At 47.0% G+C, this 25,923-nt stretch overlaps 5 protein-coding genes across 6 annotated transcripts in view; 2 read left to right on the forward strand and 3 right to left on the reverse strand.

The window, feature by feature from the left end:
* Positions 1-386: 386 nt before the first annotated feature.
* Positions 387-2,685, reverse strand: LOC311343537 (alpha-1-antichymotrypsin-like). Its single transcript, XM_084468408.1, has 6 exons — positions 2,534-2,685; positions 1,616-2,249; positions 1,447-1,517; positions 1,100-1,296; positions 733-880; positions 387-626 (listed from the first exon to the last, which is right to left on the reverse strand). The coding sequence occupies exons 2-6, from the start codon at positions 2,241-2,243 to the stop codon at positions 432-434; spliced, it is 1,239 nt and encodes a 412-aa protein (XP_084324534.1). The 5' UTR covers positions 2,244-2,249; positions 2,534-2,685; the 3' UTR covers positions 387-431.
* A 1,064-nt stretch (positions 2,686-3,749) lies between these two features.
* LOC311343538 (dual specificity protein phosphatase 26-like) lies at positions 3,750-4,920 on the reverse strand. Its single transcript, XM_084468409.1, has 3 exons — positions 4,795-4,920; positions 4,187-4,398; positions 3,750-4,078 (listed from the first exon to the last, which is right to left on the reverse strand). Exons 2-3 carry the CDS (start codon positions 4,278-4,280, stop codon positions 3,873-3,875), a joined length of 300 nt encoding a protein of 99 aa, XP_084324535.1. The 5' UTR covers positions 4,281-4,398; positions 4,795-4,920; the 3' UTR covers positions 3,750-3,872.
* Positions 4,921-5,297: 377 nt separating this feature from the next.
* bag4 (BCL2 associated athanogene 4) lies at positions 5,298-9,749 on the reverse strand. Of its 2 annotated transcripts, none has more exons than XM_084468846.1 (5): positions 9,497-9,749; positions 8,832-8,951; positions 8,503-8,736; positions 7,413-7,763; positions 5,298-7,261 (listed from the first exon to the last, which is right to left on the reverse strand). In XM_084468846.1, the coding sequence occupies exons 1-5, from the start codon at positions 9,497-9,499 to the stop codon at positions 6,746-6,748; spliced, it is 1,224 nt and encodes a 407-aa protein (XP_084324972.1). In that variant the 5' UTR covers positions 9,500-9,749; the 3' UTR covers positions 5,298-6,745. The 2 variants fall into 2 exon arrangements, with proteins under 2 accessions (XP_084324972.1, XP_084324973.1); XM_084468847.1 differs by lacking the exon at positions 9,497-9,749 and adding an exon at positions 9,092-9,308.
* A 337-nt stretch (positions 9,750-10,086) lies between these two features.
* Positions 10,087-12,426, forward strand: lsm1 (LSM1, U6 small nuclear RNA associated). The gene is made up of 4 exons (XM_084468054.1): positions 10,087-10,237; positions 10,412-10,480; positions 10,701-10,816; positions 11,908-12,426. The coding sequence occupies exons 1-4, from the start codon at positions 10,192-10,194 to the stop codon at positions 12,076-12,078; spliced, it is 402 nt and encodes a 133-aa protein (XP_084324180.1). The 5' UTR covers positions 10,087-10,191; the 3' UTR covers positions 12,079-12,426.
* Positions 12,427-24,500: 12,074 nt separating this feature from the next.
* The window catches only part of elmod3 (ELMO/CED-12 domain containing 3), a gene marked incomplete at its 5' end in the record, with an annotated part of 6,408 nt that continues 4,985 nt past the window's right edge, over positions 24,501-25,923 (forward strand). The window contains 3 exons of the mRNA XM_084468882.1: positions 24,501-24,602; positions 25,068-25,098; positions 25,464-25,547. Of these exons, the coding sequence (XP_084325008.1) occupies positions 24,501-24,602; positions 25,068-25,098; positions 25,464-25,547 (217 nt within the window). The remainder of the gene's footprint in view (positions 24,603-25,067; positions 25,099-25,463; positions 25,548-25,923) is intronic.

Genomic DNA, 25,923 nt, shown 5'->3' on the forward strand with positions numbered 1-25,923 from the left:
TTATCATTTCCCCTTTGTTTTCTACTTTTGCCCCGATTATTTTGAAGTGTATATGTATTGTGTTGTTTGTCCTTACATGACATAACATGTTCTGCGGCATGTTAACTTAATAAATATTTTTTATTTTATTTTACTTTTAATGTATTGTTTGTTTAACAATCAAATCAATTTTAAAAAAGGCCTTGGAAATGGAAGCTTACTGCCAGGGGGATTATAATTTCTAAATTTACGTTGCCACGCTCTCAAAGTTGGTGCTCAACTGTATGTCGCAAGAGTCATGATATCAACTGGAAAGGGAACATGATATATAATCCATCCCTCCTTATATTTATTTTAGCACACAAACACACACACACACACACACACACACACACACACACACAGACCAATTTGACAACACATGTATTTTATTTTAGAGTAAATATTTATCCTCAGATGTTTGGGTTGACAACCTTTCCCATGAAGAGGATGTGTCCATTGTTGGAGTCTGTGATGAGGACGATGAAAGGACGGTTGAACTTCAGGACGGGGATTCGTCTGAAGGACATCAGGGTGATCTCCACCCCGGTGGCGGCTGCGGCGGTGGCCCCAGCCTCGTCCACGTCGAGCGTGGCTTGGTGCACCACCTTCAGAAGGACAGAGCGGCAGAGTCATCAGAGGGAGGCTGGACTCGGAAAAACACGGACACTGGGTCACACGTCTCGGTAAAAAGTCGAGGCTTTCTGCCCTCACCTCCGAGACCACCAGCTTCTGGTCCTCTGAGATGCCACTGAGATCGGCTGCAGGGCCGAACATGTCCTGCATTCCCATTTCACTCAGAACTTTCTTCAGGGAGTGAGACATCTTGATGGAGAACTTGGGAACGAATATATCGATTCGTCTAGAGAAAACCGGGATACAGTATATCATTAAAATCAAGTCTGAACTCAAAAAAAATCATTATTCATTAATGACCATTAATGAAATTAATAGTATTAATGGAAATCATGATTGTGAATATCAAATTGCCATTGGGTTATTGGAGGTCAATTCACGATGGCCTGCGACCTTCAGTCTAACCCGTTCAGACATGGATGAGAAGCGTTGTGGTTTCACGTACTTCCGTCGAATCCACTTGAGCCATTTGTTGACGTGGTTCTGGCAGAAGACGTCCTCCAGCTCAGCCATGCCTTTATCAGGCAGCACCAGCAGCATGGAGCTGGACCCATTGTACTGCAGCTGCACCACTGACACGGCACTTTCCTGGTCATAGTACGTGTTGACTGACTTCTCCATAGACATCATCCGTACTGGAACCTGTAGGAGAACATTGATTGGCATTGAGTGACGGTTTATGATTGTCATTGAAGTGTTGTGTAAACAATTCAAACTGAATAGTGATGGAGGGCCTATCCGACATTGATCACAGCTTTGGGCTCATTGCGACTGCAACGTGTGTGCTGACACCTGAGTCTGTTCGTCAACGTTGAAAACGTCCTCCTTGGTGTCCTGGGGGTCAAACGGTAACTCCCATTGACCTACATCACACACACACACGGGTGGGAACAGTCACAATCAGTTGACCACGACAATGAGACAGACACAGACCCCCACCACTCCGTTAAAACCTGCTTACCTTTGAAGTACATGTAGCTGACTAGATACATGAGGGTAGCAGGGTCCAGGTCTTCAACCAGCTTCTCAATCTTCCCATTGGTCTTCTCCGACACATACTTATTGATGGTGCTCACACTCTCCGCGGTGTTGGTGAAGTCGACGGAGAAGCCGTCTGCCAGGTATCGCTGCTTCACCACCTCCATGTACTGGGCCCGCGGGCTGAAGGTCTGCTCCACAAACAGGGCAGTCCCTGCACTCACGTCCTCCCGAGAGGTCCCGTTGCACCCAGCGAGGATTGTTTGGAAGGCCTTGTCCACATCAGCCTGGGTCAATAAAGAGCTGTTGAAGCCCAGACCAGTAAAGAGCTGCTGGTATGTGTCCCCACGGGCCCCGACAGACAACGCAGCCAGGGCAAGGGTAACACTTATTGGGGAGAAGAAAATGTTTTTGCCTTGCAAGTCTTTCTGAGCTGCTAACTTTTTGTACAGGCGGGTGGCAAAGTCTGCGTTGGCTGAAGACACCAGGTCGAGGTTACTAGTCTGCTGGTCAGACTCGTGGTGGTGGGCATGACCCTCATGATGATCGGCGTGTGATCTGCCCAAGCAGATCACAGACAGGATCCAGATGCTCACAGCAGCACGTATCATGGTGCACTGAATGGAAGGATGATGGACAGTTTGAAACCTTGGAAAATAGACATAGAACCCTTGTGCATTTACTAAATTGTTTGTTAGTTTCAAAAGCTAAAAGGTTATAATTAACTGTGTTCAGAATCTAAAGTCACATTTTGAGATCACATTTATGATGCCATATGGTTGTTAGGGTTAGGCAGACAAGGATCAGAAGGAGGTGCACACATGACCTAGATAATACAAGTCATAAACAACCCTATTCATTATTACCCGAGTCTTTGAATGGCGCTTGGAAGATCACTCACCTTCCCGGTTTAGAAGCCTGTGTGACTGCTACCCCAGCCACAGAGACAGATGTTCCCTTTTGAGGATTCATCAGAGAAATTGAACTTTGAAATGTTTGTTCACTCTGGTCTATTTACAGATGACTCCGCATTTGCTCTGTTTAATGATTGCTGCCTTGTTGCCATGTATTTGTATTGCTCCAGGAAGAAGTCTGTTTGAATCTCTGTGGTCTGTTTGAAGCCTGTATTCTCCCGCAGTGTTCTCTCTCTCGCTCTCCTCTCAGACGCCCCGTAAGGACTGACGTCTACTGGCCTCTTTAGGGCGATATCAACCATTTTGCAGTATTTAAATGTGCTTACAATTAATAAATGATTCCTGAGAACCACATTCTAACTAATCTCTGTAGATCCAACCTTGGGAGACGCAGTAGGAGCAGTAAGGGGTTACCAAGCTGAGGAATAGAAGTCCAACCTGCACCACACCACTGTGACATCACACGACATATAGACACACAGTCAGCAGTCTGTGGAGCTGCAACCTTTAATTCTGCAGTTAATTGATATGCACAAGGGAAGAACTGCCACCCTCCTGCTCTGCTGCCCTTGTTTTAGATGGAATATGATAATGTGTCAATATTGCATGGATTCAACAACATGCAGATACATGCTGCTCCAGGCAGTACCATGAAGATCGACCACAATTGATGCTTGCAATTACAAACAAATACAAAAAAGAACCATTGCTGCACTTTAGTGTTGCCCTTGACCCTGCATAAGTCAAAGTTAATACAAATGTTTGACGTGGACAATAATCAAGTATCTGTGCCTGCCCCATGTGAAGTATGCTTCCATTAAGTCTGTTTCTTCATATTCATTGCATTTCACTCTTTCTTAATATACGCTAACAAAACATAATCGGTCCGTCTGTTTTACAGACATGCCAGATTATTGGTCGCTCAGGGTAACTCGCCACTGCATGGTGGCCCACCAGTATGTGGAAAAAACACACAAAAAAAAAGCTTTTTGTGTGATAATCAATAACAACTTGAGTCCAAAAAATATATATATTTATTGATTATCACACACTCTGTGACTGTCTTGTCTTGTCCTGATGTATTGTGTTGAGGACCACAATGGTCCATGAAGTCCTGGACTTCATTGTGTTTTTATCCTCACTTGTATTTGATGTCTTTCCGTGTGTGTAAGGCATTTGTTTGATACAATTAAATAAATCAAATCAAAATCCAATTGTTTAATAAAAATAAAATAATAAAAACTGCTGTACCGAAAAAACATACCGAACCGTGACTTAAAAACCGCGGTGCGTACCGAATCGTGGCTTTAGTGTATCGCTACACCCCTAATGTTTATATTGATGAGGGCCAAAGAGCTGACCATCTAGTCGTATAAGCTGCCTGAGGAAGCCCCGATTCGGGACCACCCCCCTGCTGTCTTTAACAGCACATATGGCCTCCACCAGGGTCAGCCTCTGCTTCAGCATGAGGTAGGCCAGCACCAGGGTGGCGGAGCGACTGACTCCCACCTGGCAGTGCACGAGGACTCTCCCTACGACAAACAAGAGGGGGGGGGGGGGGGGGGGGTCCATTACTCTATATTTACACAAACATTTCACAGAAGACGTCAATACATAAATGGCAACCTTTGCATACTCACCTCCTCCAGCGAGAGCTCTGTCGACGAAGCAGGCTGCCCTCTGGAAGTGAGGGCTCAGGTCGAAGTTGCAGGAGTCGCGGGCCTCGATGCCCATGTATGTAATAGCCGTACCCTTGTATAAATCAGCCCCGGAGTGTCGCCCACGCTGGGCAGCGTTCAGAACGTGGGTTATGCGGTGTAGAGAGAGATCTGCCAGGTTTTCTGCACTATGCCTGGTCCAAACAAAACAATGGAAGACACATTTATCTGCCAAGTAACTATCTGCCAACAACCTGATACTACTCATTAAACAGGGTTAAATGAGTAGTATCAGGTTACTTGACTTAATCTAATCTCACACTCTTAAGGCATGGAAGCTATTTATCAATAAATTATGCAAAGGAAGGTCAGATACGTGAGGAATCCTCGGTGGATGACATGAGTTTGTTCAGCGAATACCGGAAAGATTTCTTGGAATGCGCCCAGTGGATCTAGAGTTACTTGGTCTGACACCAGATATGATTAGGATTTCTGAGCCTTTCCTTTTTCACATTTGAACTCATTAGGGTCATATTGTAACGCTATTTATGTTCCCTTTACCATTCCACAATTTAAATAAAGGTACTTACTGGTCTCCAATGTACAGTTTCGGCCATACTTCATCTGCATGGCTGCAGATGGCTTTGCCAGTAAATAAAAGTCTTTCCAGTTCACCCACTGCCAACCCAGGAGAACTTGTTTTAAATCAATGCTGGTCCACACGATTCGATTAGAAGGTAACAATAAAACTGAAGCGCCAAACCAAAGGGTTTAACTGGGTGCACTGGGTGGTAGCGATGAGTGGGATATGCTTAGGCTTGGGTGTCGAAAGCTCCTAGAGTGAGGCTCCCTCACAGAGCATGAAGAGCATGCTATGCCTTACACATCTAAATAGCCAGCTATTTAAAGATCTGACGCTAGCTGGCAGAGGTGTTCATAAAGTTTGCGACACACACCGCCCCCCCCACAGAAACACCCAGAGTTTGCACACAACACAATTTGAAGTTAATTTGCAGTAAAGGACATACTAGAAACTGTGAAGAAAGAAGATATGCATGCGTAAGTAACACAACGGGTTAAAAATATCCTGACATTTAATTATGTATAGGTCTTAGTAGTGACAATTAATTTATCAGTCAGGCAAAAATTCTTGTCTTTTATAATGGAAACATGCATTTAATCTGCAACATTGATGCAAGGTCCTGCTCTCGTAATCAAGATTATTTTTTACATGTCTTATATTACAAATATTTGTCAAGTAATGAACAGGGTGGTTCCATCTTAACACAGAAAAAACAAATGTTTTTGTACATGCAAGGTTTGAGATCTTATCATAGAAAAAAAAGTTCCTCCCCCAAATATGGCACTCTTTTTGCAAATCAATACACCAAGCATGATTCAAAAACAAAAAGCACAACATAAGTTGGGCCGATAAGGGCTTTCGCTGCATTATCAGCGTTCATACAACAATGAACAGAGGAAACAGGGTACATATAATCTAGATATCGTGCCCCAAGTTAACCTTACATAGTTTTAAAAATGTTCATTCCATCCTCTTGATGTTCCTATGTTATACAGACGCAGATACATAAAAATACAAAAACATACGCAATGCTTCCCTCTTCTCCTCAGATTAACTCTGGTCTCCTTCGTCGTCCCATAGACCTCAATACTAGTGTTGTTCAAAAGCCCCAGAAAATAAGATAATTATAAACCTTTCAAGCTATTTTTCTTACTGGATTATCAACACTACCTGCTACAGCTAAAGAAAACAGCAAAACCATCACAGAGTGCACTCTGCCTCGACCTTTGTCCTAAGCTGCAGTAATGGGACAGCAATCTTCAGAGGGCTTTCATTAACCCTCCATTACCTTGGAGGCAAATGTCAGAAGCGAGACTTTCCAAACCGTCCTTTCAACAGTGTTTTTATATTACTACAGTGCATGCAGGACCGAGTACAAGTAAAAATAGCAAGAAAAGTATCGGATACATTTCTTTGGTGAGTAGGAACACCAGAAGTGAAAGTGAATATGGGCCGATATGGGTCGAGGGAAGAACCAGTGTGAGATCCAAAGCAGCGTGGAAGGTTTGTGACGTATGAAAATAAACCCGGATTATGACTTGTGACAATGGCGGAATAACACTATGTGGCACAACACAAATCATGAAAAATGACTATAGTATGTTGCTCTGCCAGCATTAGCGTTGTGGTGCAGAGAGGATCGGATGAAGATGGTTTTAGAGTTACACACCAGCGTTCTCCCGATGACGCCGAAAGCAGATATGATATGTACAGTCGTTTACTGACCCTAAAGCAACGTCTATAGCTTAACACCAGCTAACTCTGTCCCATCCCAACTTGAGGTTCTGATGTAGTCCTGAACACATTTAGCACATGAAAACATATCCAGCACAATGGGAATGATTGTGGGACTCCAGGAAAGCCTGATTCAATCCCGAGCCTCGCCATCTTCTGGGGAAAGATTTGAAGAAAAGCAAAGCAAAACACCGAAGCCCTCTTGAACCCGGACCGCCGCGCCCTCAGAAGGCCTTCTTCTCTAGCTGATCCAGGATGGCCTGGATCCTCTGCACGGCCTCCCGGCGCGCCTGCCTGACCGCCTCCTGGCCCTGGGTCTCCACCGAGTCCAGCGCCAGCAGCTCCTTGGTCAGCAGCTCCTCCAGGTAACGGTAGGTCTTGTCCGTTTTTTTGCCCACAAACTCGTCGACGTCCTCCTGCAGGAGCATGACCCGGACCATGACCTGCTGCACGCGGGCCATGCCGGGCCCCTCTTTGGGCATCTGGGGTCCGATCATCCCGTGGCCCTGGGGCGCGGCCGCCGGCGGCTGCGGCTGCGGCTGCGGCGCCGGAGACGGCACAGAGGGTGGCGGCTGACCTTGTGACGGATTGGGCTCGCTCTGTCCTCCTCCTCCTCCTCCTCTCCCCGTTCGGTTGTACAGCTGGGGGGGAGAGCAGAACTCGGTGGGCTTGGCGCTGGCCGGGTTGGGGGCCGGCTGAGGCTTTGGTCCCTGCTGCTGGGGGTTTTGGGCTGTTTGGTCCTGAAAGAGGAAGAATGGAGACACTTAGGGACATGAAATCCCATGAAATCAACTACATGCTGATGACCGAATTTTCAACAACGAATTTGAACAAATACATCTTCTGAGAAATACAAACAAATGGTGATTGGTTGCCACGGCCCACTCGTACCTTTGGTTGGTAGGGCGGCGGGGCCCCCGTTCCGGTCCCGGGCCAGGCTGGGGGGTGTTGGGGACGGACCGGATTGCCGTAGTGGTTCTGCGGATGCTGCTGCTGCTGCTGAGGATGCTGCTGAGGATGCTGCTGGTGCTGGGGCCCCGGCTGCGGCCCCGGCTGCTGCTGGCCTGGATGCTGTGCCGGGGGCCACTGCTGCGGTGAGGGCCCGTAGCCACTGGAGTGGCCCCAGCCCTCGGCCTGCGGTCGGGGGTGCAGAGCCTGGCCTGCAGGGTAAGGGGGGTTGGGGGGCATGGCCTGGCCGCCTTCGTTGTAGTGAGCGTACGATCCCGGAGGGTAGCCAGGGGCCTGGGGGAGAGACAGCAAGGAAACACGTTACTACAAATTATAAATAGAACAACAATCCTGGCACTTAATGTACACACTTAATGCGTGTTGTACGTCCTGGCACTTAATGTACGCACTTATTGTGTGTTGTACGTCCTGGCACTTAATGTACGCACTTATTGTGTGTTGTACGTCCTGGCACTTAATGTAGGCACTTATTGTATGTTGTACGTCCTGGCACTTAATGTACGCACTTATTGTGTGTTGTACGTCCTGGCACTTAATGTACGCACTTATTGTGTGTTGTACGTCCTGGCACTTAATGTAGGCACTTATTGTATGTTGTACGTCCTGGCACTTAATGTACGCACTTATTGTATGTTGTACGTCCTGGCACTTAATGTACGCACTTATTGTATGTTGTACGTCCTGCACTTAAAAAAATAGGCATTGTGTAGCATCTCATCCAGCCATCTTTGTTGTGCACAGAGAAGGGGTTAACCTAGTGATGGTTAGTGCTTGGCACTTGGTTCTATGGACATCCTTACTGTACCGAGAACGATATATTGTTGTTTCTCTTTCTTCTGACAAATGTACTAATTGTAAGTCACTTTGGATAAAAGCATCTGCTCAATGCCCTAAATGTAAATATAAATGTAATAAATCTTGAGTCCAACTAGACATTGGTTTCAGACAGCGAAACGTGACTGTACTGTACTGTAGTCTTAGTAGAGTGACGCGGGCGGAGTCCATGACCTACCCCTTGACAGTGTGGCGCCGGGTAGTGATGGTGTTGGGGGTGAGGCTGGCCGGACCCAGCGGCGGTCTGCTCCGGAGGACAGCCCTGGTTGGGGTACGGACCCGGAGCGGGTCTCTGGGCCATCTGGTCGGCGCAGTAAAACGGGTTGGACGGGTGGAAGTTACTCGTGGGATAGTGCCCCTGGCCCGGGTTGTAGACGCCACCGTGGCCGTTCGGATACGCACCTTGCACTGCCTGGTTTGGTAAACACAAGGTTATGGGACGATGACACAAAGCGCAGCCTCGGGTGTAGCATTTTGACCACGGGAAAAACAGAAAGGAATGTGTACCTGGGGGTTGTACGCGGGCTGTATCTCCGTTCCTGAGGGGAAGTTATTTGCATAATGCGGCGTGGAATGGGTCTGGGGATACCAGTAATTGGAGGGGTACCCCGGGTACTGAGAAGCGTCCTGTGAACACAGAACACACCGCTTGAAAAGTTATGAAATCACAAACGGACACACTGCAGGAAGGCGACCACACGAACTACTACTAGTGTTGCTTTACAACAGACCCAATAGAATAGTGTCTTAACACAGACAGTCCTAACCATAATTCACTTTCCCGGTGATGACGTAGGGTCGGGATCACAGGCTGCCCCACAGCCTGTCTGTGGTGCGCTGCTGTGGCACAATGCTACCAGGACTACTACGACAGGCCTCAGAGCCCGTTTTTAAAATGTGTTCTTGCAGCAAGGAACCCGAAACTATCGGTTCAAACACACAGTGTCCTCCAGAAGAGATTAGACAGAGAGAGCGTAGCGACGAGCACACGGACCTCGACCGAGACGGCAGCGTTAACTGTTACATAACGCTAATTCCAGCCACTGATCACTTAGCCGTAGCAATGGTTCTACTGGTCCACACTGGGACGACCCGTTTCTTTAACACAGTCACACATCGTTGCAGACCTTAGCAGATAAAAGGGTGAATAACATCAGTGCGGAGTCACGTACCATGGTGGTTATTGCAATGCGCGCTGTTGTTTTCCTCCTGAGTTGTAATTCAAAGGCCAACTAGATTTAGGATTGGACCGCATTTAATGACGATACATACTGTGGAGACTTTTTTTTTTTTTTTTTACAGCACACGGACTATCCTTTATCTGATTAAAAAAAACACAAAGCAAGTTAAAAACTGACTACCGTTTGCTATTTCAAACGTGAATTTGGTTATTTTTTGGAAGATCTCGCTTGTTTGGCAAGAATGAGGAAATGATTGAATGGCTTCTACTTGAGAATTGTGTCCTGTACCTTTAAGACGTGGGCCCGCCCCCCTGGGTCTGTTCGACTGCGTCACTCTGTGTCAGCCAATGGGCGGACAGGGAATAAGTAACATGACGTGCTACATTGTTGCAACTCCTTACGTTATAAAATATACATTAAAAAGAATGAACAATTATGTGGGTAGATAACGTTTTATTTTTTATTTTGTATTAAATAATTGATCTGGAGCCTACCTTGGTTTCGAAATGTGTCTGTGATTTTAACGTACTAATATTCGGCTCCAAAAGGGTTAAAGGTCTACAGGAAGTTTACCCCGAGCGTGTATAAAATTGCTTCCTGTACTAATTGGGAAGAAACACATTTTGAAACATTCATGGCTTGAAATTATTGAAAAACAATATACCGCGCAAACCACACAGATCAAGATGAATTACGTACCGGGAACGGCCAGTCTCATTGATGACATCGACAGTAAGTGACTGTTTGGCGCGGCGCTCGGCGTCTATTGTCTCACTGGCGGTCCTGGCGTGACTATGTCGGTTATTCTATCTTGTTGTGTGGAATTGCTTGATGGCTTGTAGGTGTGTATGATGATGCACCTTGTACGCGTGTCTGATGTGTTTTTCTTTCTTTTCACGGCGGTAGAGAAACACCTGGTCCTGCTGCGAGATGGCAGAACGCTAATTGGGTTCCTCAGAAGCATTGATCAGTTTGGTAAGGGCGTTCAACTTCCTAATTCTAAGTTATATCTTACCTTCTGCTTCTAATGCGATCAATGGGACATTACGGTCCTCTTAAAGTGTGGTGTCTTTTTAAACTCGCCCATATCAGCGTAGACGCTTGGCGTTCTTGCTCGTTGTGTTTCGACAGAGGGGTGCATGTGTCGCAGCGGGTCTGCGTCTTACTTTACTCTTGTGTTTACATCCTCTGCCAGCCAATTTAGTTTTTCATCAGACAGTTGAGCGCATCCATGTCGGCAAGAAGTTCGGGGACATCCCCAGAGGCATCTTCATCGTGAGAGGAGAAAACGTGGTTCTACTCGGAGAGATGGTGAGTAGGCCCACGTTTAAATCGCACATGATTTGAATGACGCACATCAGAAATCCTTATTAGTGAAACGCAGCACGATGTCAAAAAAAGGTATCGTCTTCATCTTGATTTAGTGATTCTGGGTCTTCAGTTATATCATGCAAGAACTTGTATACTTTATTGCGTGATGTATGTACATATATCTTGAGCATGGCCTATATTTGCAGTTCATATTGGTCAACACAATGGATATTTTATGATTGTAAACATTGGAATTGGGTTCATTTAATTACGATGGGTAACTTAATCTGAAAGGTATTGTTGGAAGTTATTTAACTATTTTATTTACACTCTTAATATTATGAAAATGTTAATTGGAAATTAAAATTAATAACAACTCGGCACATTAATAAATCTCACTCATTCACACTAACCTCGTTGCATACAAGAGGGTTTGTATCTGGTTTTATTGGGCACCTATACAACCAGACCAACTGGGTTGCACCACCTGTGCTTGAGTTATTATTATTTTATTTTTTTACAAAGTCTGTGTGCCCTCACTAAGTCCCTAGTTGATTTCAAACCAGAAGTTCACCAAATTCGGTTGCACCAACGATGCATCAATAATATCCTAACTAGTGACGCATAAGCTGAACTGAAGCAGTTCGATGTGACGACAAATGTGTAATGAAGTTGTAATGAATCAAAAAGCTATGACGTAAACAAGGAAGTGATTGCGCAGACCGGTGAGGACATCGATTCGCATGGCACAACACAACTTGAGGTATTCAACCTGACCAGTACTCTAGGTAGAAATGGGCTGGGCTGTGTGCCGTGTCAGTGCGTACAGTGCTGGGGTCTCAGCCATCCTCCTGCATAATTATATTTAGTTTTTCCACCTGCTTAGGGGTAGGTATAAATAATTACTAACTACAAAGCAGGAACCTAAGTAAACACTTTAACTGAACTACATGTTATCTTATGCTGGTGCAACCGGACCCTGTTCTGATATGTGATGCGTCATCTGTTGTGCTGTTGTGTTGTCACATCAACAAAAGTATTCATCAACTATCCATTGTCCTGATTTGTGGCGCGGCCTGCCGTCTCCCCAGGACATGGACAAGCCCTGCGACGCGGTCCTACAACAGGTGTCTATAGAGGAGATTCTGGAGGAGCAGCGACTGCAGCAGCAGGCCAAACAGGAGACTGAGAAAGTGAAGATGCAGGTCCTGAAGGACCGGGGTCTGTCAATCCCCAAAGCAGATAACCTGGATGAATACTAAGACTTTTCTTCGCCTCTGTAATCCTCTCGGTTAATTTGTGACCCAGCAATTGACCGGTTTATGTTCAATTGTAGTGTTTTTTTTGTTTCAGGGGAGATGCCTGTGCTATGTATTATTTAGGCTTTTGGAGCCTATTTTGTATACTGTAATGATTTTTATTTTGTGGGGATGAGGGAGAAAAAGAACCTGGGGTCTTGCAGGATGAAAGGAATATCTGTCCGTTATCAAAATATGATTTTGTTACTCAAGCACTTACTATATTGTTGCTAAATGATCGTCAATCATTTTATTTGGTGAAGATGTACTGGGACAAAGGCTGTAATGGTTACAATCCATTAAAGTGATTTGTTTTTCATTGCAGCATATTTCTTGACACAGAAGGTTGTCGTTTAGGATGCTATTGACCTTATGTAACGTATATGTGATGGACTTACATTTCTAGGGTTGCAGTTAAAATTCAGGAAGTGGATTACATTAGCCTACACAATTCTTATTTTTTTGGCGGTATAAAAGGGAGAAATGAGAAGTCGACACTCCACCAGATGGTGGCGCTAAATATGTGAATATTAATGAAGTCGGATTCAAGAAAAAAAATACTTGGTGGAGTGGAGGCAGGAAAAGAGATAGAAAATAATGTGCCCTGGCTGTCTAGATATATTAATTAATGTGCACCACTAGGGCTATCAGAAATGAACAGTCACAAACGATTTGTCGACCGGGAGAAGTAGTTCTGTCCAAATACACTGCATATCAAATACCACTGGAACCTGTCGCCCCGAGCCAAGACCGTGGTACCTCGCCAGATAAGTGATATTTTGTTCCTCTCAATAGCCAGAACCAGCAATCCAAAGGGCAAAAAAAAGAACTGTGCAAAACGCCCAGCCCATTTTGGATTACGCACTGAAAGTCGGCTGAGAGAGGAGCCTGCGTTGTAGCGTTATCCCGGTCCACCGCAACGCAATTTCCGTTATCTTACTTTCCACGAGCCGTGTACGCTAGTTAACGGACCCTGGAGTGAGAAGGACAAGAATAACGACAATGAATCTCAACATGGAGTTCTTACGAAAAATCGCACAAAATGTTCTCCGAAACATAAAACGGACATTGAAAGTCCCCCCCCCCCCGTTCCAGCCGATAACCCCCTCTAACGGAAAGTCCCGCCCCCTTTCGCCGATAACGCTCATTCGGAGCACCCCGGCCCAGGCGTTCCGTCGTGAGAAGAGAACGCCTGGGAACGAGGTTACACCGAAAGGGGGAGCGCCATTGCATGGATGTTCTCTCCGTTGCACTGAGCCACTACCGCCAGCCCCTACAGCTCCGAGCAGCAGTAGCAGCCCAGTGTTCCGCTCTTGTCCAACGCGTTATTAGACAAAACGTTACAGGCTTCCGCCAATGGGGCAGATTGAAATATTCATCTTTACGCGTATTTAGGATCAATTCACGTATGGAACGGCCTTGGAAGAGAGTAGAGATGCAGCGCTGCTCCGACAGCTCACCACGAGAACCATACTGGGCTTTCATGACAAGCAACCCTATGATATCCTGTGTGTTCCATACGACGATGATATGAGTAACATCTGGTCGTGGACGGACGAGGAGTAACGCAACCGCACGACGTGAAGGACATTGTGGTTTTCTCTGCAGACGTTCGCGTGAGGAAAGCTCATTTTGGATTTGTGATGGAGCTGGAGAACATAGTAGCCAACACTGTACTGCTGAAGGCGAGAGAGGGTACGTTTTTGTTTTTTTTAATTGAACCTTTTTAATACATGGAGGAAGCAACACATGTTTGGATTAAACACCAGGAACACAATATGTGACGCTAATGAAAAAAGCGCTACTCGATGACGGATGTCTGGGTGGGCTGGCGAGGGAGCAGCACGTTACAGCGTACAGTAGTTCAATCATACAGATGCATTTTATAGGCCTGCTGTCGCCTTATGTAATGCTCCGATTAATGTCTTCTACCTCTGCAAAACGCCAGGTCTGCTGTGGGTGGCCCCGTGTATCACAGCCGATCTCCTCTAGGGCCTTTTGATTTGTAAGATTATAGATTTGACATGTCCTACGTGTGAGCTTGCTTTTCCTTCATATATATGAGAGAGAGAGAGAGAGAGAGAGAGGGGGAGAGAGAGAGGGGGGGAGAGAGAGAGATATCGTCGTCCGACATCCGCTTTTGCTGCCTGGGAAAAATAATATGTATGTGCTGCTGATGATGAAACGGTGTGCCAGCTATTTCGCAACATCGTGCACGCTCAGGCAGCTATTCAACGAAGGGTTATCTTGTTATCATACCAGGGAGTGTGGTAGCCTACCAGGGGATTCGTGATGATGACGTGATAGGTGATCAAATCAATCGCGGTCTTCCCTCCTTCGCGCGATTCTCGAGTGCTCGTTTACTTAGAAATACCGACAGACATCCTGCATGGAGCATAGGTGCTCAGAGGCTTTCAGTACAACCGTAAGACAGTGTTTATGTGCAGTATATGGTTGCCCATGATGTAGTTACATTAGATACTGCCTAGTACTGCCCGGATACCTGCTTATTTGTAGCGTTTTGGGATGGACAGACTGGATCATATGTTGATATTTCTCCTAATTGTTTTTGTTTTTTTTCCTGGCGGTGCTGTCTGTGGAGTCTTAAATGAAAACATACTGCAATAAGGAATGCCTCACTGCCATACTTCTCCTGAACCTCGCAATAAGCCTCCCATCCATTTAAAGACATGATACAGTGACCTAGAAGGCCATGTTTTCTTGTCTAACTCACCCTCACCCTCTTGTCTCTCTCTCTCACACACACACACACACACACACACACACACACACACACACACACACACACACACACACACACACACACACACACACTGAAAAAAACTTTTGTATAGCCTTGTGTTGTAGGCCTAGGGCCTCGTGGAATTGCAGTGACGCAGAAGAATTTCTGCCTCTGGCATCCTCCACAGAAATCAGACAATGACCATTTAACTTGGTGACAGGGAGTCAGTAGTGTGGGATAATTTTTTACGTACACGCACATCTACACACACACACACACACACACACACACACACACACACACACACACACACACACACACACACACACACACACACACACAGTGCACAGGTATAGTCCACAGCCCCCACGTTAAGCGTGTAGCGTCAAGGCCTAGTGAAGACACTAGAGGAGGAACCACACAGACAGAAGGGCCTGGTTGGAAAGTGTCGGGCGGCTGATGAGACTAGGAATAGGAATGGGTCAGGCTGAATGAATTAAGCCTTATGAACTATTAGGCGCTACTAATGAAGCACGACAGCCCTGGCTGGCCCCAGCTGCTCCCACCGGGGACCAGAGTCCCGGCCCTCTGTGTGGCACAGGGGAAAAAGGTCTCAGAATTCCATTGTTAGGGCAGCACTAAGCAGTGCAACAGGCCCGAAGAACATGGGATAACAAAGATGCGAGAAAACCATTCGAATAAACAACATTTTATTTTGGGGGTGTGTTATCAGTAAAGATGGCGCTATCAGGATTGCCTCGCCATTTGGACGATAGCTCAACGGTTGTGTGACCTCCGTAGGAATTCAAATAAGCCCAAGAGAGAAATGGGTTGTCTATGGTTATGTTTAGCGGTTGTAGTATCTCCTTCCTGTCACAGTACACAGAGTACTCTACACTGTGGAGTCGGTCCCGTTGTGTAAGGGGTTGTGTCTCCAACCTGGTCTGATGCAGTCCACCCGCGCTGCCACAGGAGAGAACGTGAATGAAATGGAAGAAAGGTTGTTTACTTTTACTCGTTGATGGGAATGTGTCCCGGGCCAGGGGGCTCAACAAAGTGGCGTGCAGGAAGTCCCTGCTTATTCTCTTAATCCCGGCCTGTTTTCACCGGCCTCCTCGCTCCTTGGCAGTCCGGATTAAAAAACATCTCACCGTGGCTGCGGGCCATCTGCAGAACTGCACCAAAGCACAGACGGCTTACGACCTCCATACCGCTGAAGGAACGCTTTCGTTGCTTTCGTTGTCTGACCGAGACCATATGATCGTATTGGTCCAACACTGTGAAGTCATCGGCCACCGACAATAACTCTTTAAAATTGATGGTAATCCGTGTGGATTAGGACCAGCTGACCCAACTCCTCCAGGCTACGGCCGAGCAATACATCCACAGCCTCATGCAGCAGCTAATGGCTGTCCAACACTGGGACAGCGTCACGCCGATGTCCTCTGACGTGGTGTACACCGGGGAAAGAATAAAGGATACCTTTTGGCTTTTATCTCACACAGCAGTCAAACGGTACTCAAAGGCTGGGATGGAGATGCAGCTCATGTACGATCGCGTGTCATTTATATCTGCGTAACATGTTGAGCGGGCACGCCGAAGACGTCAAGGCTGCCGTCGTACATTGTGGGAGCCACGCTCCTCCGAGGTCTGGAGGTGGAGGGCTGTCCTCCGGGGCTTGTGTCCGGGGTCTGGAGGTGGAGGTGGAGGTGGAGGGTTGTCCTCCTGGGTCTGGAGGTGGAGGTGGAGGGCTGTCCTCTGGGGCTTGTGTCCGGGGTCTGGAGGTGGAGGTGGAGGTGGAGGGCTGTCCTCCGGGGCTTGTGTCCGGGGTCTGGAGGTGGAGGTGGAGGTGGAGGGCTGTCCTCCGGGGGCCTGTGTCCGGGGTGGAGAAGTCTGCTCCGAGGTGAACAGGAGGGCCATCCCGGGCAGCTTCGTATCGTCTGACCGATCACAATATCTGTTACCGCGGCTCAGCGGGAAATTGTGATGCGCTGCTGGATGACATTCTCCGAGCCCTGATCAGCGACGTATGATCCGTGTCCGTTCAATTTGCTTGGGTCAGGTGACACTAAAGCCGAAGAGCAGAACTGTTCCCGTTGAGACCCACCATGGTGGATGAGGTGGATGTCTTCGGGAATTTGGCCTTTGATGCCGGTGTTAAAGGGTAGCATAGAGATAGACTGTGGACATTTTTTAAAGGCTTTTTCTCAAAGTAGCTATTTCTACTAAAACAAAAAAAAGCCATTATGTGCTTTTTTGTTCTTTCTCTCCCCAATAGCATAGAATGCTTCACCATGGCTTGTTTTTGCACAATTTTCCAAAACGGTTCCATGATCCTTTGTGTGGTCCCTGAACACGTAAAACATAAAGAAAACAGCAGACGTATGGGCACAATCAGGTTAGAACTGATTTGACTGATATTTTGCATCCTGACAATACCACGGATGTCAATTATGTGTTTGCACGTGCGTGTAATACATATGTATGTATGTATGTATGTATGTATGTCACGTTCGTACACACATACGTACGTGTGTATGCATGTACGTACGCATGTCTTTGTCTGTGTGTGTGGTTGTGTATGTGTGTATATATATATATATATGTGTGTGTGTGTATATTTTCGTTTAATGAGCTTGGCAACTCCGAAGAGGGTCACATACTACAGCACACTCTCAAAGGGGTGTGTGTGTGTTGTTAGTATCGTGCATGCCTTTCCATTCACAACTTGTGCTGGCAGCAGTCGTAGGATCCAAACCAGGTGAGGGTCATCAGCTCAGTAAATGAATGAGTGCGAGTGAGAGAAAGTGCATAGCTGAACTCGCGTGCCTTTCTAACTGCCGACACGAAGTCTTAGTCAAAGCCAAGGTATTTAGACTGGACTCCACCCCTCCACTCTAGCCTAACACATGGGGTAATGCCCCTTCAACTTTAACTGAAAGGAGAGGAGTAGAGTTTCAATGGTCGCCTGAGTAGAATGAAAAATCTGTGGACTTTATTAATGACGGATGAAGATGGTTCGGATCTGAGGAAAGCCAATGACAACAAAGCACGCTATAATTACTACCATGAAGTAATGCATGCTGGGAAGGTACATTCGATTACCTTCATTTCAGGAAATTATTTTAGTGCATTCAAGAAAACGAACCAACATGTAGATACAGTTAGGTGGGGTATAGGTTTCTTTGGCTTTGTACACCGTAGGTCATTTCCTCCATATGAGATAACAATGGGGAAATTCAATGCAAAATTAATCTCATGAACAAAAAACTCATGAACACAACCCCCCCACCCCCCGTGGTTTAATTTGCATACATTACAGGGCTGTACCACAGGGGTATATACAGACACACCACAGTATTTGGTTGTACAACAACAGGAACATCTTTTCACACATTGTTTCATACACACGTGTTCTATGTGCGAGCACATTCTGGTGTTTGTTGCAAGGTGAAGAAAAAAGCAAAACGAGCTGGAGCAAGCCCAGAAAGACGCAAGTGAGGTGACTAAACCGCACGGCGTCAGCAAAAAGGCCCGTGACGAGTTCACGCCAAAGACGTCGATTGACGCAACACCAACTAATTTGTCGGCAGCCATGCAATATCCTGAGCCTTCAGCCAGTCCCAGCCGGCAGTGGAAGGCTTCAGGATGTCTTCCACAACACACACGCACACATACGCGCGCACACACACACACACATGTGCAGACACGCACGCACACACGTACGCCCACACAGCAACTCAACCGAGTGACGTATTCACTCGCTTTGCTTCCTACAGAATCATAATTTGGGAGTTTTTTTTCGGCCCTAGGCAGCATTGTTCTGAACAGACTGAGCCGTGACATAATGTCGTCAGGGCTTTTATTGGCTGACAAACGGGGCCAGCGTTAATGGAGACGACTAGAGAATCCATGGGATCCAAACGCTCCATTGTTTCAGCGGTAGGTATTTGCTTTTTTGTTTTTTTGTTTGCTTGCAGACAATGAGAGGCAAGAAAGTCACTCGCAAAACACTTCTGAGCACCCGGAGACTGTCCAGCGTACAACACTAATCTTCAATGCGGGACCCACTCATGGGCCTTTCTTCAGAATGAGGCCATTTCACTTCCATTTCAATGGGTTAGGGTTGGGGCCTATACCACAACATTTAGGCTCTGTCCCAATTCTCCCTCTTCTAGATTTGAGCCCTAACCCTAGATTTTGCACGTTTCTGTGAAGGCGTAGGGTGTCCCAATACTTAGGGGAGCAAGGGGGAGTGCTGTTTTTCCCTTGAAATCATCCCTTGAACGCTAGCCAGCTTGGGAGCTGACTTGCAGCTAAGGGCACTCAAAGCAAGTGTTCTTGTTAAGGGGAGAGAAATGGGACTGGGCCTTACTGTCCTTAATATTTCTCTTCATGCGTCACCTATTTTGTGTAAAATATGATTCATGTGCGTGAAAACTGTTCCCCCCTTGTATAAAGCAGGTCAGAATTAAGGACTTCCTGCTCCCATTGGGAAGGAATTTTGAACTTGTAACGAGAAATGTGAGTTCCATAAATCTAAAAGCAAATTTTAATAAACATATACTTAAAAGTAGGCCTGGGCAATACAACAATATATTATCGTATCGTGATAGACTTTTGATAAATATCAATATGAAACATGTTCAATATATATATCGATAAGAGACTGGACCACTGAATCTAGCAGCTGGGTTTGTTACACAAACACGGCTCCATACTTATTTACAATATCTGAGTGTTTTTCATTGTTGTGTCGACATTGGAGTATTTATCAATGAATGAATGAATGAATGAACAGTGGAAGGTCATATTAAGCGTCAAACAGAAGTGTTTAAATCCAGCATGGTAATTCCTAGTCTTTTTAGGTCACTACAATTATCAATAGTTATCGATATCGTCCAATATGATCAAGTTATATCGTGATATGTCTTTCAGCCATATCGCCCAGGCCTACTTAAAAGCAGAAGTTACTGTTTGTAGAGCGTATAATCGATCTGGTCTCTCTTCATGCTCTGGTTTATTTCCTTCATGGCTCCACAGCTTTGAAACGTCTTCCATACTGCGATGCTGCCATCCTCTTAAATGGAACACATATGAATATTTGATGGTCACAAATTGGTAAATAATCAATATGGTATCCGTTGTAGCTCTTAATGATATCCTCTGTATCCTCTTCTTAGTTTTCCTTTATTTTTACGTCAGGAGATCCAACATCTGGGCACGGAGGTGTGCTCAGACTTCACTTTGCGGGGCCTTGGTGGCGACAGGAAAAGCCAAAAGACAGCCGGTCGTATCTAACAATAAAAGATAACGACAAGAGACAGAGGTCAGAATGTCTAATGCCAGCAGAAGGGCATTCAAACAAATGTGTAATCTCCAAATTTTGTTTAAACACGACAAAATCACTTCTACACAAAGTGTCTGTCTGTTGGTTTGCATTTCCGTGTGTGTGTGTGTGTGTGTGTGTGCGTGCATGTTGGGTCGACGTTGGCTGCCGATTCAGCTGGATTCTTACGGGGACGTCATTCCTTTGTATTTTGAACGGTATCTACTCAACCAATGAAATTAGTTGAACGCAGATAGAAATTATTTATTTACTATCTATGTGCTTTTCTTAAAGGTCCTGTAGGATTAAGTGCTCGTCATTTGAGTGTAATCTAGAAAGGTACCTAGAAAGGTAATAGTCATCCATCAGCTATTCGTGAGTGAAGGCTCAGGAGTATATCAGTTCTGGTTGTGTGCACACCTGCGTCTGTATGAGACTATTGAGATCTGCTGGCCAATCCCGGCTCACTTCTGAACAATCAGGGCATCCGTTCTCTGATTGGTTTGGGGAATACATATTGCCTGGGAACACTCAGCGTTATCATCTCATTGGTGGAAAAGTGTAGGCAAGGGTTATTTATTTTCTCTCCTTAAATCTAGAATCCTATCTACAGCACCTTTTTTTTTTAAGGGGATGTATGGAGCTAATGCTTGGCTTTCCATGTCTGCTATGGAGCCAGATCACATCCCCTAACCACTGACCCTATCTATAGTATGGTGGAAAAACATTATCATCATGACGGGTTGGGAATGGGATGATGAACAGAATGGGGCCGTGCCCGCACATATGAATATAGCCACACCAAACGATCAGAATCCTGACTCTTTCGGCTTGACTTCTAGATTAGGACATGAGACTAGATTTGTCTCCAGTAAAGACCTGATTTGAAACACGTTTGGGACTACAGTAAGTCGGCTTGGTCAACGGTTTCATGATTTAAGATAACGAACAGAGTTGCCACAAGTCACCAGGAGGTAAACATTGTCACTTTGGGTCATTTAATTGGGGATGTTTGCAACGATAACACCATAAAACCTTATCCCTGAGCATGCTTTGATGGGCCCTTTTCATCCACATTATTCTTGACAAGGAGCCATTCAGTTCAGAGCATGATAACAACGTAGGGAGAGCGACCGAAACAATCCACTAGACGTCCAGCGGCCACAGGGGCCGTGATGCGGGTCCGGAGCTAATCTGGTGTGGACTATGCTCTCTTCCTCTGACGCTTTATGGACGAACAAACAGCGGACTGTCTCCCTCTCTGCGCCCTCGCCTGTGTTGTTCTTTGATTGGACCGTGTGGGGGATTATGTAATCGCGTTTTATTGAGGCATGTGTGATTAGGCGACGAGGATGAGCGACGGTTTTGGTTTTGGTTCTTTTGTTCAAACCCCGGTGCGGTTGCGGCGGAGCAGGCGGTGAGCACGCGCTCACAGACACGCTGCGTACGCGCCGTGTCTCTGCCCTGAGCTCCAGCTCCGTATGCATTTGTCACTAAAATGAGAATGGAGATTTCCATTTTTTTTGTTATGGTACTTAATTTATTCTTTTCCGTGCAAATCCGAGTGTGTGTGATGGTTCTCGTACACCTGCCACACGAACGGAGCGGGGCTGTCGCTCTGTGGGCTTGTGATTACTGACCGGTTTGACTGCCTGGGTTAGTGTGAGCACAAAGCCCATGCCCTCTGGCACAGTTGCTATTTATAACGGTCATGTTTACAAGGAGATGTGATCCATACAACCAGAGGAGACCAGTCGGGTTGTTTTGTTGACGGCCACAACTCTAACGGTAACAGTGAAAACCAAACTTGACGTGTCGCATCTGGGAGGATAATGGCTTAGAATGAGCCATGTTTGAAGGGCTATGGCACTTCAACCCTAATTCACAGCCAAACCCCCCCCCCCCAGCACACACCCAACAGACTCAGGTCACAGCACACACCCAACAGACTCAGGTCACAGCACACACACCGAACAGACTCAGGTCACAGCACACACCCAACAGACTCAGGTCACAGCACACACACCGAACAGACTCAGGTCACAGCACACACCCAACAGACTCAGGTCACGGCACACACCCAACAGACTCAGGTCACAGCACACACCCAACAGACTCAGGTCACAGCACACACCCAACAGACTCAGGTCACAGCACACACACCGAACAGACTCAGGTCACAGCACACACCCAACAGACTCAGGTCACAGCACACACACCGAACAGACTCAGGTCACAGCACACACCCAACAGACTCAGGTCACGGCACACACCCAACAGACTCAGGTCACAGCACACACCCAACAGACTCAGGTCACAGCTCACACCGAACAGACTCAGGTCACAGCACACACCGAACAGACTCAGGTCACGGCACACACCCAACAGACTCAGGTCACAGCACACACCCAACAGACTCAGGTCACAGCACACACCCAACAGACTCAGGTCACAGCACACACCTAACAGACTCAGGTCACCGAGCTCGCCAGACTGTCCGACGACCGCTAACCTGGTTGGTGTGTCAGGGCCTTTAGATCCCTCTCCTATGTTGTCAGGGTGACCTCCACTTTATAACTAACCAGTGGACGAGTAACCCGACGAAGTAAAAACAGGTGATCTGAGCAGTGGCCAAACACAAGGGCCCAGGCCGTGCGTCCGTGTGCGTCCGTGTGCGTCAGCCCGGTCTGCCTTTGAACACATCAGCAGATGTTCCAGCTGTTCGCTTCAGGACGGCACCGCTGCCGGGCCGCTGGGCTGGCCTGGCCTGGCGTGGGATGACCTCATGGTGGAAACAGGGCTCCAACAAAGAGCTTCTTCCTCCCATAGTCGTCTGCCCGTGCACTCCGGTCTGGGCACTGCTGCCGTCGGTTTCCTCTGGTAACGTGTGACGCGCAAACACACACTGATAGTGACGGAGCGCTTACCGTCAGGCCCCACGCTGAAACATGGCCCCTTCCCTTGATTGTTTTTTAACCTAGAATCGCCCCCACCCCCTTAATAACACGATGGTTATCAAGTGGAGCACACTGACACACAACCCGATTAAGCAAACACACACACACACACACGTGTAGTTTGCTTGGTAGAGTTTTGTACTTATGACCAGGATTCGCCAGGATTCATATGACTTAATGGACTTTGCAGGCAAAATCGGAACCATGAATTTGCATTATACATTATATTTATATTATATTTCCATACTGGGTCGAGTCTCATGGCAACACATCGACCCATCACCACCAGTCCCCTTCAGTGTCTCACATTTATTTTACTGCTGTGGTTTCACCAAGATTAGGAGTTATTGATCCACGCTAAATCGATCCCATAACAAGGAAAATGGCTTACTTGAATGTCAATTAAAATCATTGCGATATTTTGTTGAGTTTCACATATCCTATTACCAACAGTTTTTCAGATTGTAATCAGCCAGTGATGGTGCGGGCCTGCTTTGCCTCTTGCTTGGTAGCGTTTGGCCAGTAGGACCAGGATTCCCTCGGATGACCTAATTGACTTTGCAGACAAAACTGGAACAATGACTTTGCATGCATTACTTTTCCATGTTGGGATCACGATTCTCACGGGAAACCCCCGATCCACCCCACCTCCAGTCCCCCGACCTGCACAACATCTCCATGACAACAGACCCGGCCTGCGAACTCCTGCAAATATGTTGTCAGTGGAAAAGCAAGGCGTGTCTCAGGGAAATTCAACCATTTGCATCCCAGACTGAGGCCGCAAGGTTTTGGGTTCATTCCGCATGTATGTGGATTCACTAACATGGCTGCAAAACCTTTTAAGGGGTTCTCCCGTTTCGCACTCTCTCACGGTGTTCAGAAAACGCTCATGTACAGATTGCTGCCAGATGCAAGATAATTTAATCACATACATAGATTTTTGAGGATGTGGTGCAGACATGCTTACCACACCAACAACAAATCCGTCAAGTGTCACAGTCAAGGCTGCGTCCGTTGGTCTCATTTTATAAATGAGTTTAGGTCGCATACACCGAGCGTAAACGTCTGGGGCTCGTTCTCCCACGTCCAAAAGCTACCTGAAACCATCCTCCAGCGGGTGCCTACCTTTGTCCGAGTACACCGCATGGAACGAAGAATTCATGGCGTGCAACGGTAGAAAGGGAATGACGACATTGCTAGAGATCCAAATCTGTCACACGTACACGCACGCACACGCACGCACACGCACGCACGCACACACACACACAGGCTGTTGTCCCTGCTGTTAGACTTTATGGGTGCTTCACTCAGCAGGCTGCTTGATGGCCTGTATGTACATAAAGGGGTGTTGGCCGACATGCACCAGAGCGCGCACTCCTGCATGTGTGAAAAGCAGAGGCTGACGAACCCTGAACAGGAAACAACAGAAGAGAGCGACTCAGACCTCGCCGTGCTGCTGGTTTGTTTGGGGGAAAATTACGAAGTCGACAATTGCAAACAGGTGTAATGAAGCGGGGATTTCCTCAGCTCGCGTTTATTTTACTGTTGTGGTTTCGCCGAGATTAAGAGCTACTGATCCAAGATACACATCTGATCCCCTAACAAGGACAATGGCTTGCTTGAATGTCAAATACAATCATTTAGAATATTTTTTGCACATTTTTCAGATTGGAATCAGCCGAGGATGGACAGTGTAGGCCTGCCTTGTCTTTCACAAAGTATGTGTTCCGCCAAGATTGAAATAATACATGTTTCCTTGTCATTCAAATCATTGGCTCCGTCGTTGTTTAGAGCGCTGGAGAACCACCAGAGAGCAACACCCAGACAGGAAAGTACCTGTCAGTGTCACACTCGGATAAATCGGTTTTCAGCCAAAACGTTAATCCTATGATTTCCTGAACTGTGGGCTCAAATGTGTGAGCAGCATTGGTGGGTGGACGTGGAGTACGATGAGAGTTATTACAGGAGGGAAAACCCTGGAATAAGGCGCTGGTACAGGAATGTGTGGACAGCCATAGTGCCATGAGGGAAGTGTCGGGTGAGAAGGGAGAAGAGGAGAGTCCAATCGAAGGAGAGGACCTACAGCTGTTTGCTGTTTGCTGTTTGCTGGTCAACTTTGTGTGCCAGTAGCAGGGCGGGGTGGGGCGGTAGGCTGCTCCGCCACAATCACTTCACACCGTGTTACTGTTGACCCCCGAAGCAGGAAATGAATGTGACGCGTCAGACACCTTTTGTCTCGATGGCGCGGGGGCAGTGGCTGGTAGAGCGGGTTGGCTGGTAACCTGAAGGTTGCTAGTTCGATCCCCCGGCTCCTGAGTAGTCGAGGAGTCCCCGAGCGAGACGCCGCCTGTCGAGCTGGCTGTCGGCCTGCGTGGTCGACTCGACATTCACACGCTGTCGGAGTGTGAATGTGTGAATGAACGGCTGTAAGTCGCTTTGGACAAAAGCGTCTGCAGAATCCCCTGAATGTAAACGCAAGGCCTCGCGTGGTTCCTCTCTGGTGCTCATTGGTCGGTCGTGGTTCCTCTCCGGTTCCCGTCTCCCAGCCTCCCCCCGCAGGACGTTCTGTACCTCGACGTTCCGATGGCTTTTCTAAAACGACGTGGATGGTCTGTGTGTGGTTCTCCTGAGGTTCACCCGGGCCCTGACACCAGGAGGTGTCCGTCTTGTTTACGCCCGGGTCCACCGCCGCCCCGCCGAGCAGCAGGTGCTCTGAGTTTATGATTCTCTCGGGGGATATTCTGACTCGAGTTATTAATACATTGAAGTTGGACCAGGCT

This window comes from Micromesistius poutassou, assembly GCF_964030765.1.
Source record: "Micromesistius poutassou genome assembly, chromosome: 5".
Classification (NCBI taxonomy): Eukaryota; Metazoa; Chordata; class Actinopteri; order Gadiformes; family Gadidae; genus Micromesistius; species Micromesistius poutassou.

Bases quoted from the DNA above. Each gene is read 5' to 3' on its own strand.
- LOC311343538 (XM_084468409.1), bottom strand. From the start codon at position 4,280: ATGGGCATCGAGGCCCGCGACTCCTGCAACTTCGACCTGAGCCCTCAC. The intron at 4,079-4,186 runs GTGAGTATGCAA...TGTTTGTCGTAG, and splicing joins CAGAGCTCTCGCTGGAGGAG to GGAGAGTCCTCGTGCACTGC.
- bag4 (XM_084468846.1), bottom strand. The intron at 7,764-8,502 runs GTAGGTCATGGA...TCTCTCCCCCAG, and splicing joins CGGCGCCACACTGTCAAGGG to GCCCCTGGCTACCCTCCGGG. The intron at 7,262-7,412 runs GTACGAGTGGGC...TTCCTCTTTCAG, and splicing joins CGCCGCCCTACCAACCAAAG to GACCAAACAGCCCAAAACCC.
- lsm1 (XM_084468054.1), top strand. From the start codon at position 10,192: ATGAATTACGTACCGGGAACGGCCAGTCTCATTGATGACATCGACA. The intron at 10,481-10,700 runs GTAAGGGCGTTC...ATCCTCTGCCAG, and splicing joins CAGAAGCATTGATCAGTTTG to CCAATTTAGTTTTTCATCAG. The intron at 10,817-11,907 runs GTGAGTAGGCCC...CCGTCTCCCCAG, and splicing joins TGGTTCTACTCGGAGAGATG to GACATGGACAAGCCCTGCGA.
- LOC311343537 (XM_084468408.1), bottom strand. From the start codon at position 2,243: ATGATACGTGCTGCTGTGAGCATCTGGATCCTGTCTGTGATCTGCTTG. The intron at 1,518-1,615 runs GTAAGCAGGTTT...TGTGTGATGTAG, and splicing joins CAGCTACATGTACTTCAAAG to GTCAATGGGAGTTACCGTTT. The intron at 1,297-1,446 runs GTGTCAGCACAC...GTTCTCCTACAG, and splicing joins ACGTTGACGAACAGACTCAG to GTTCCAGTACGGATGATGTC.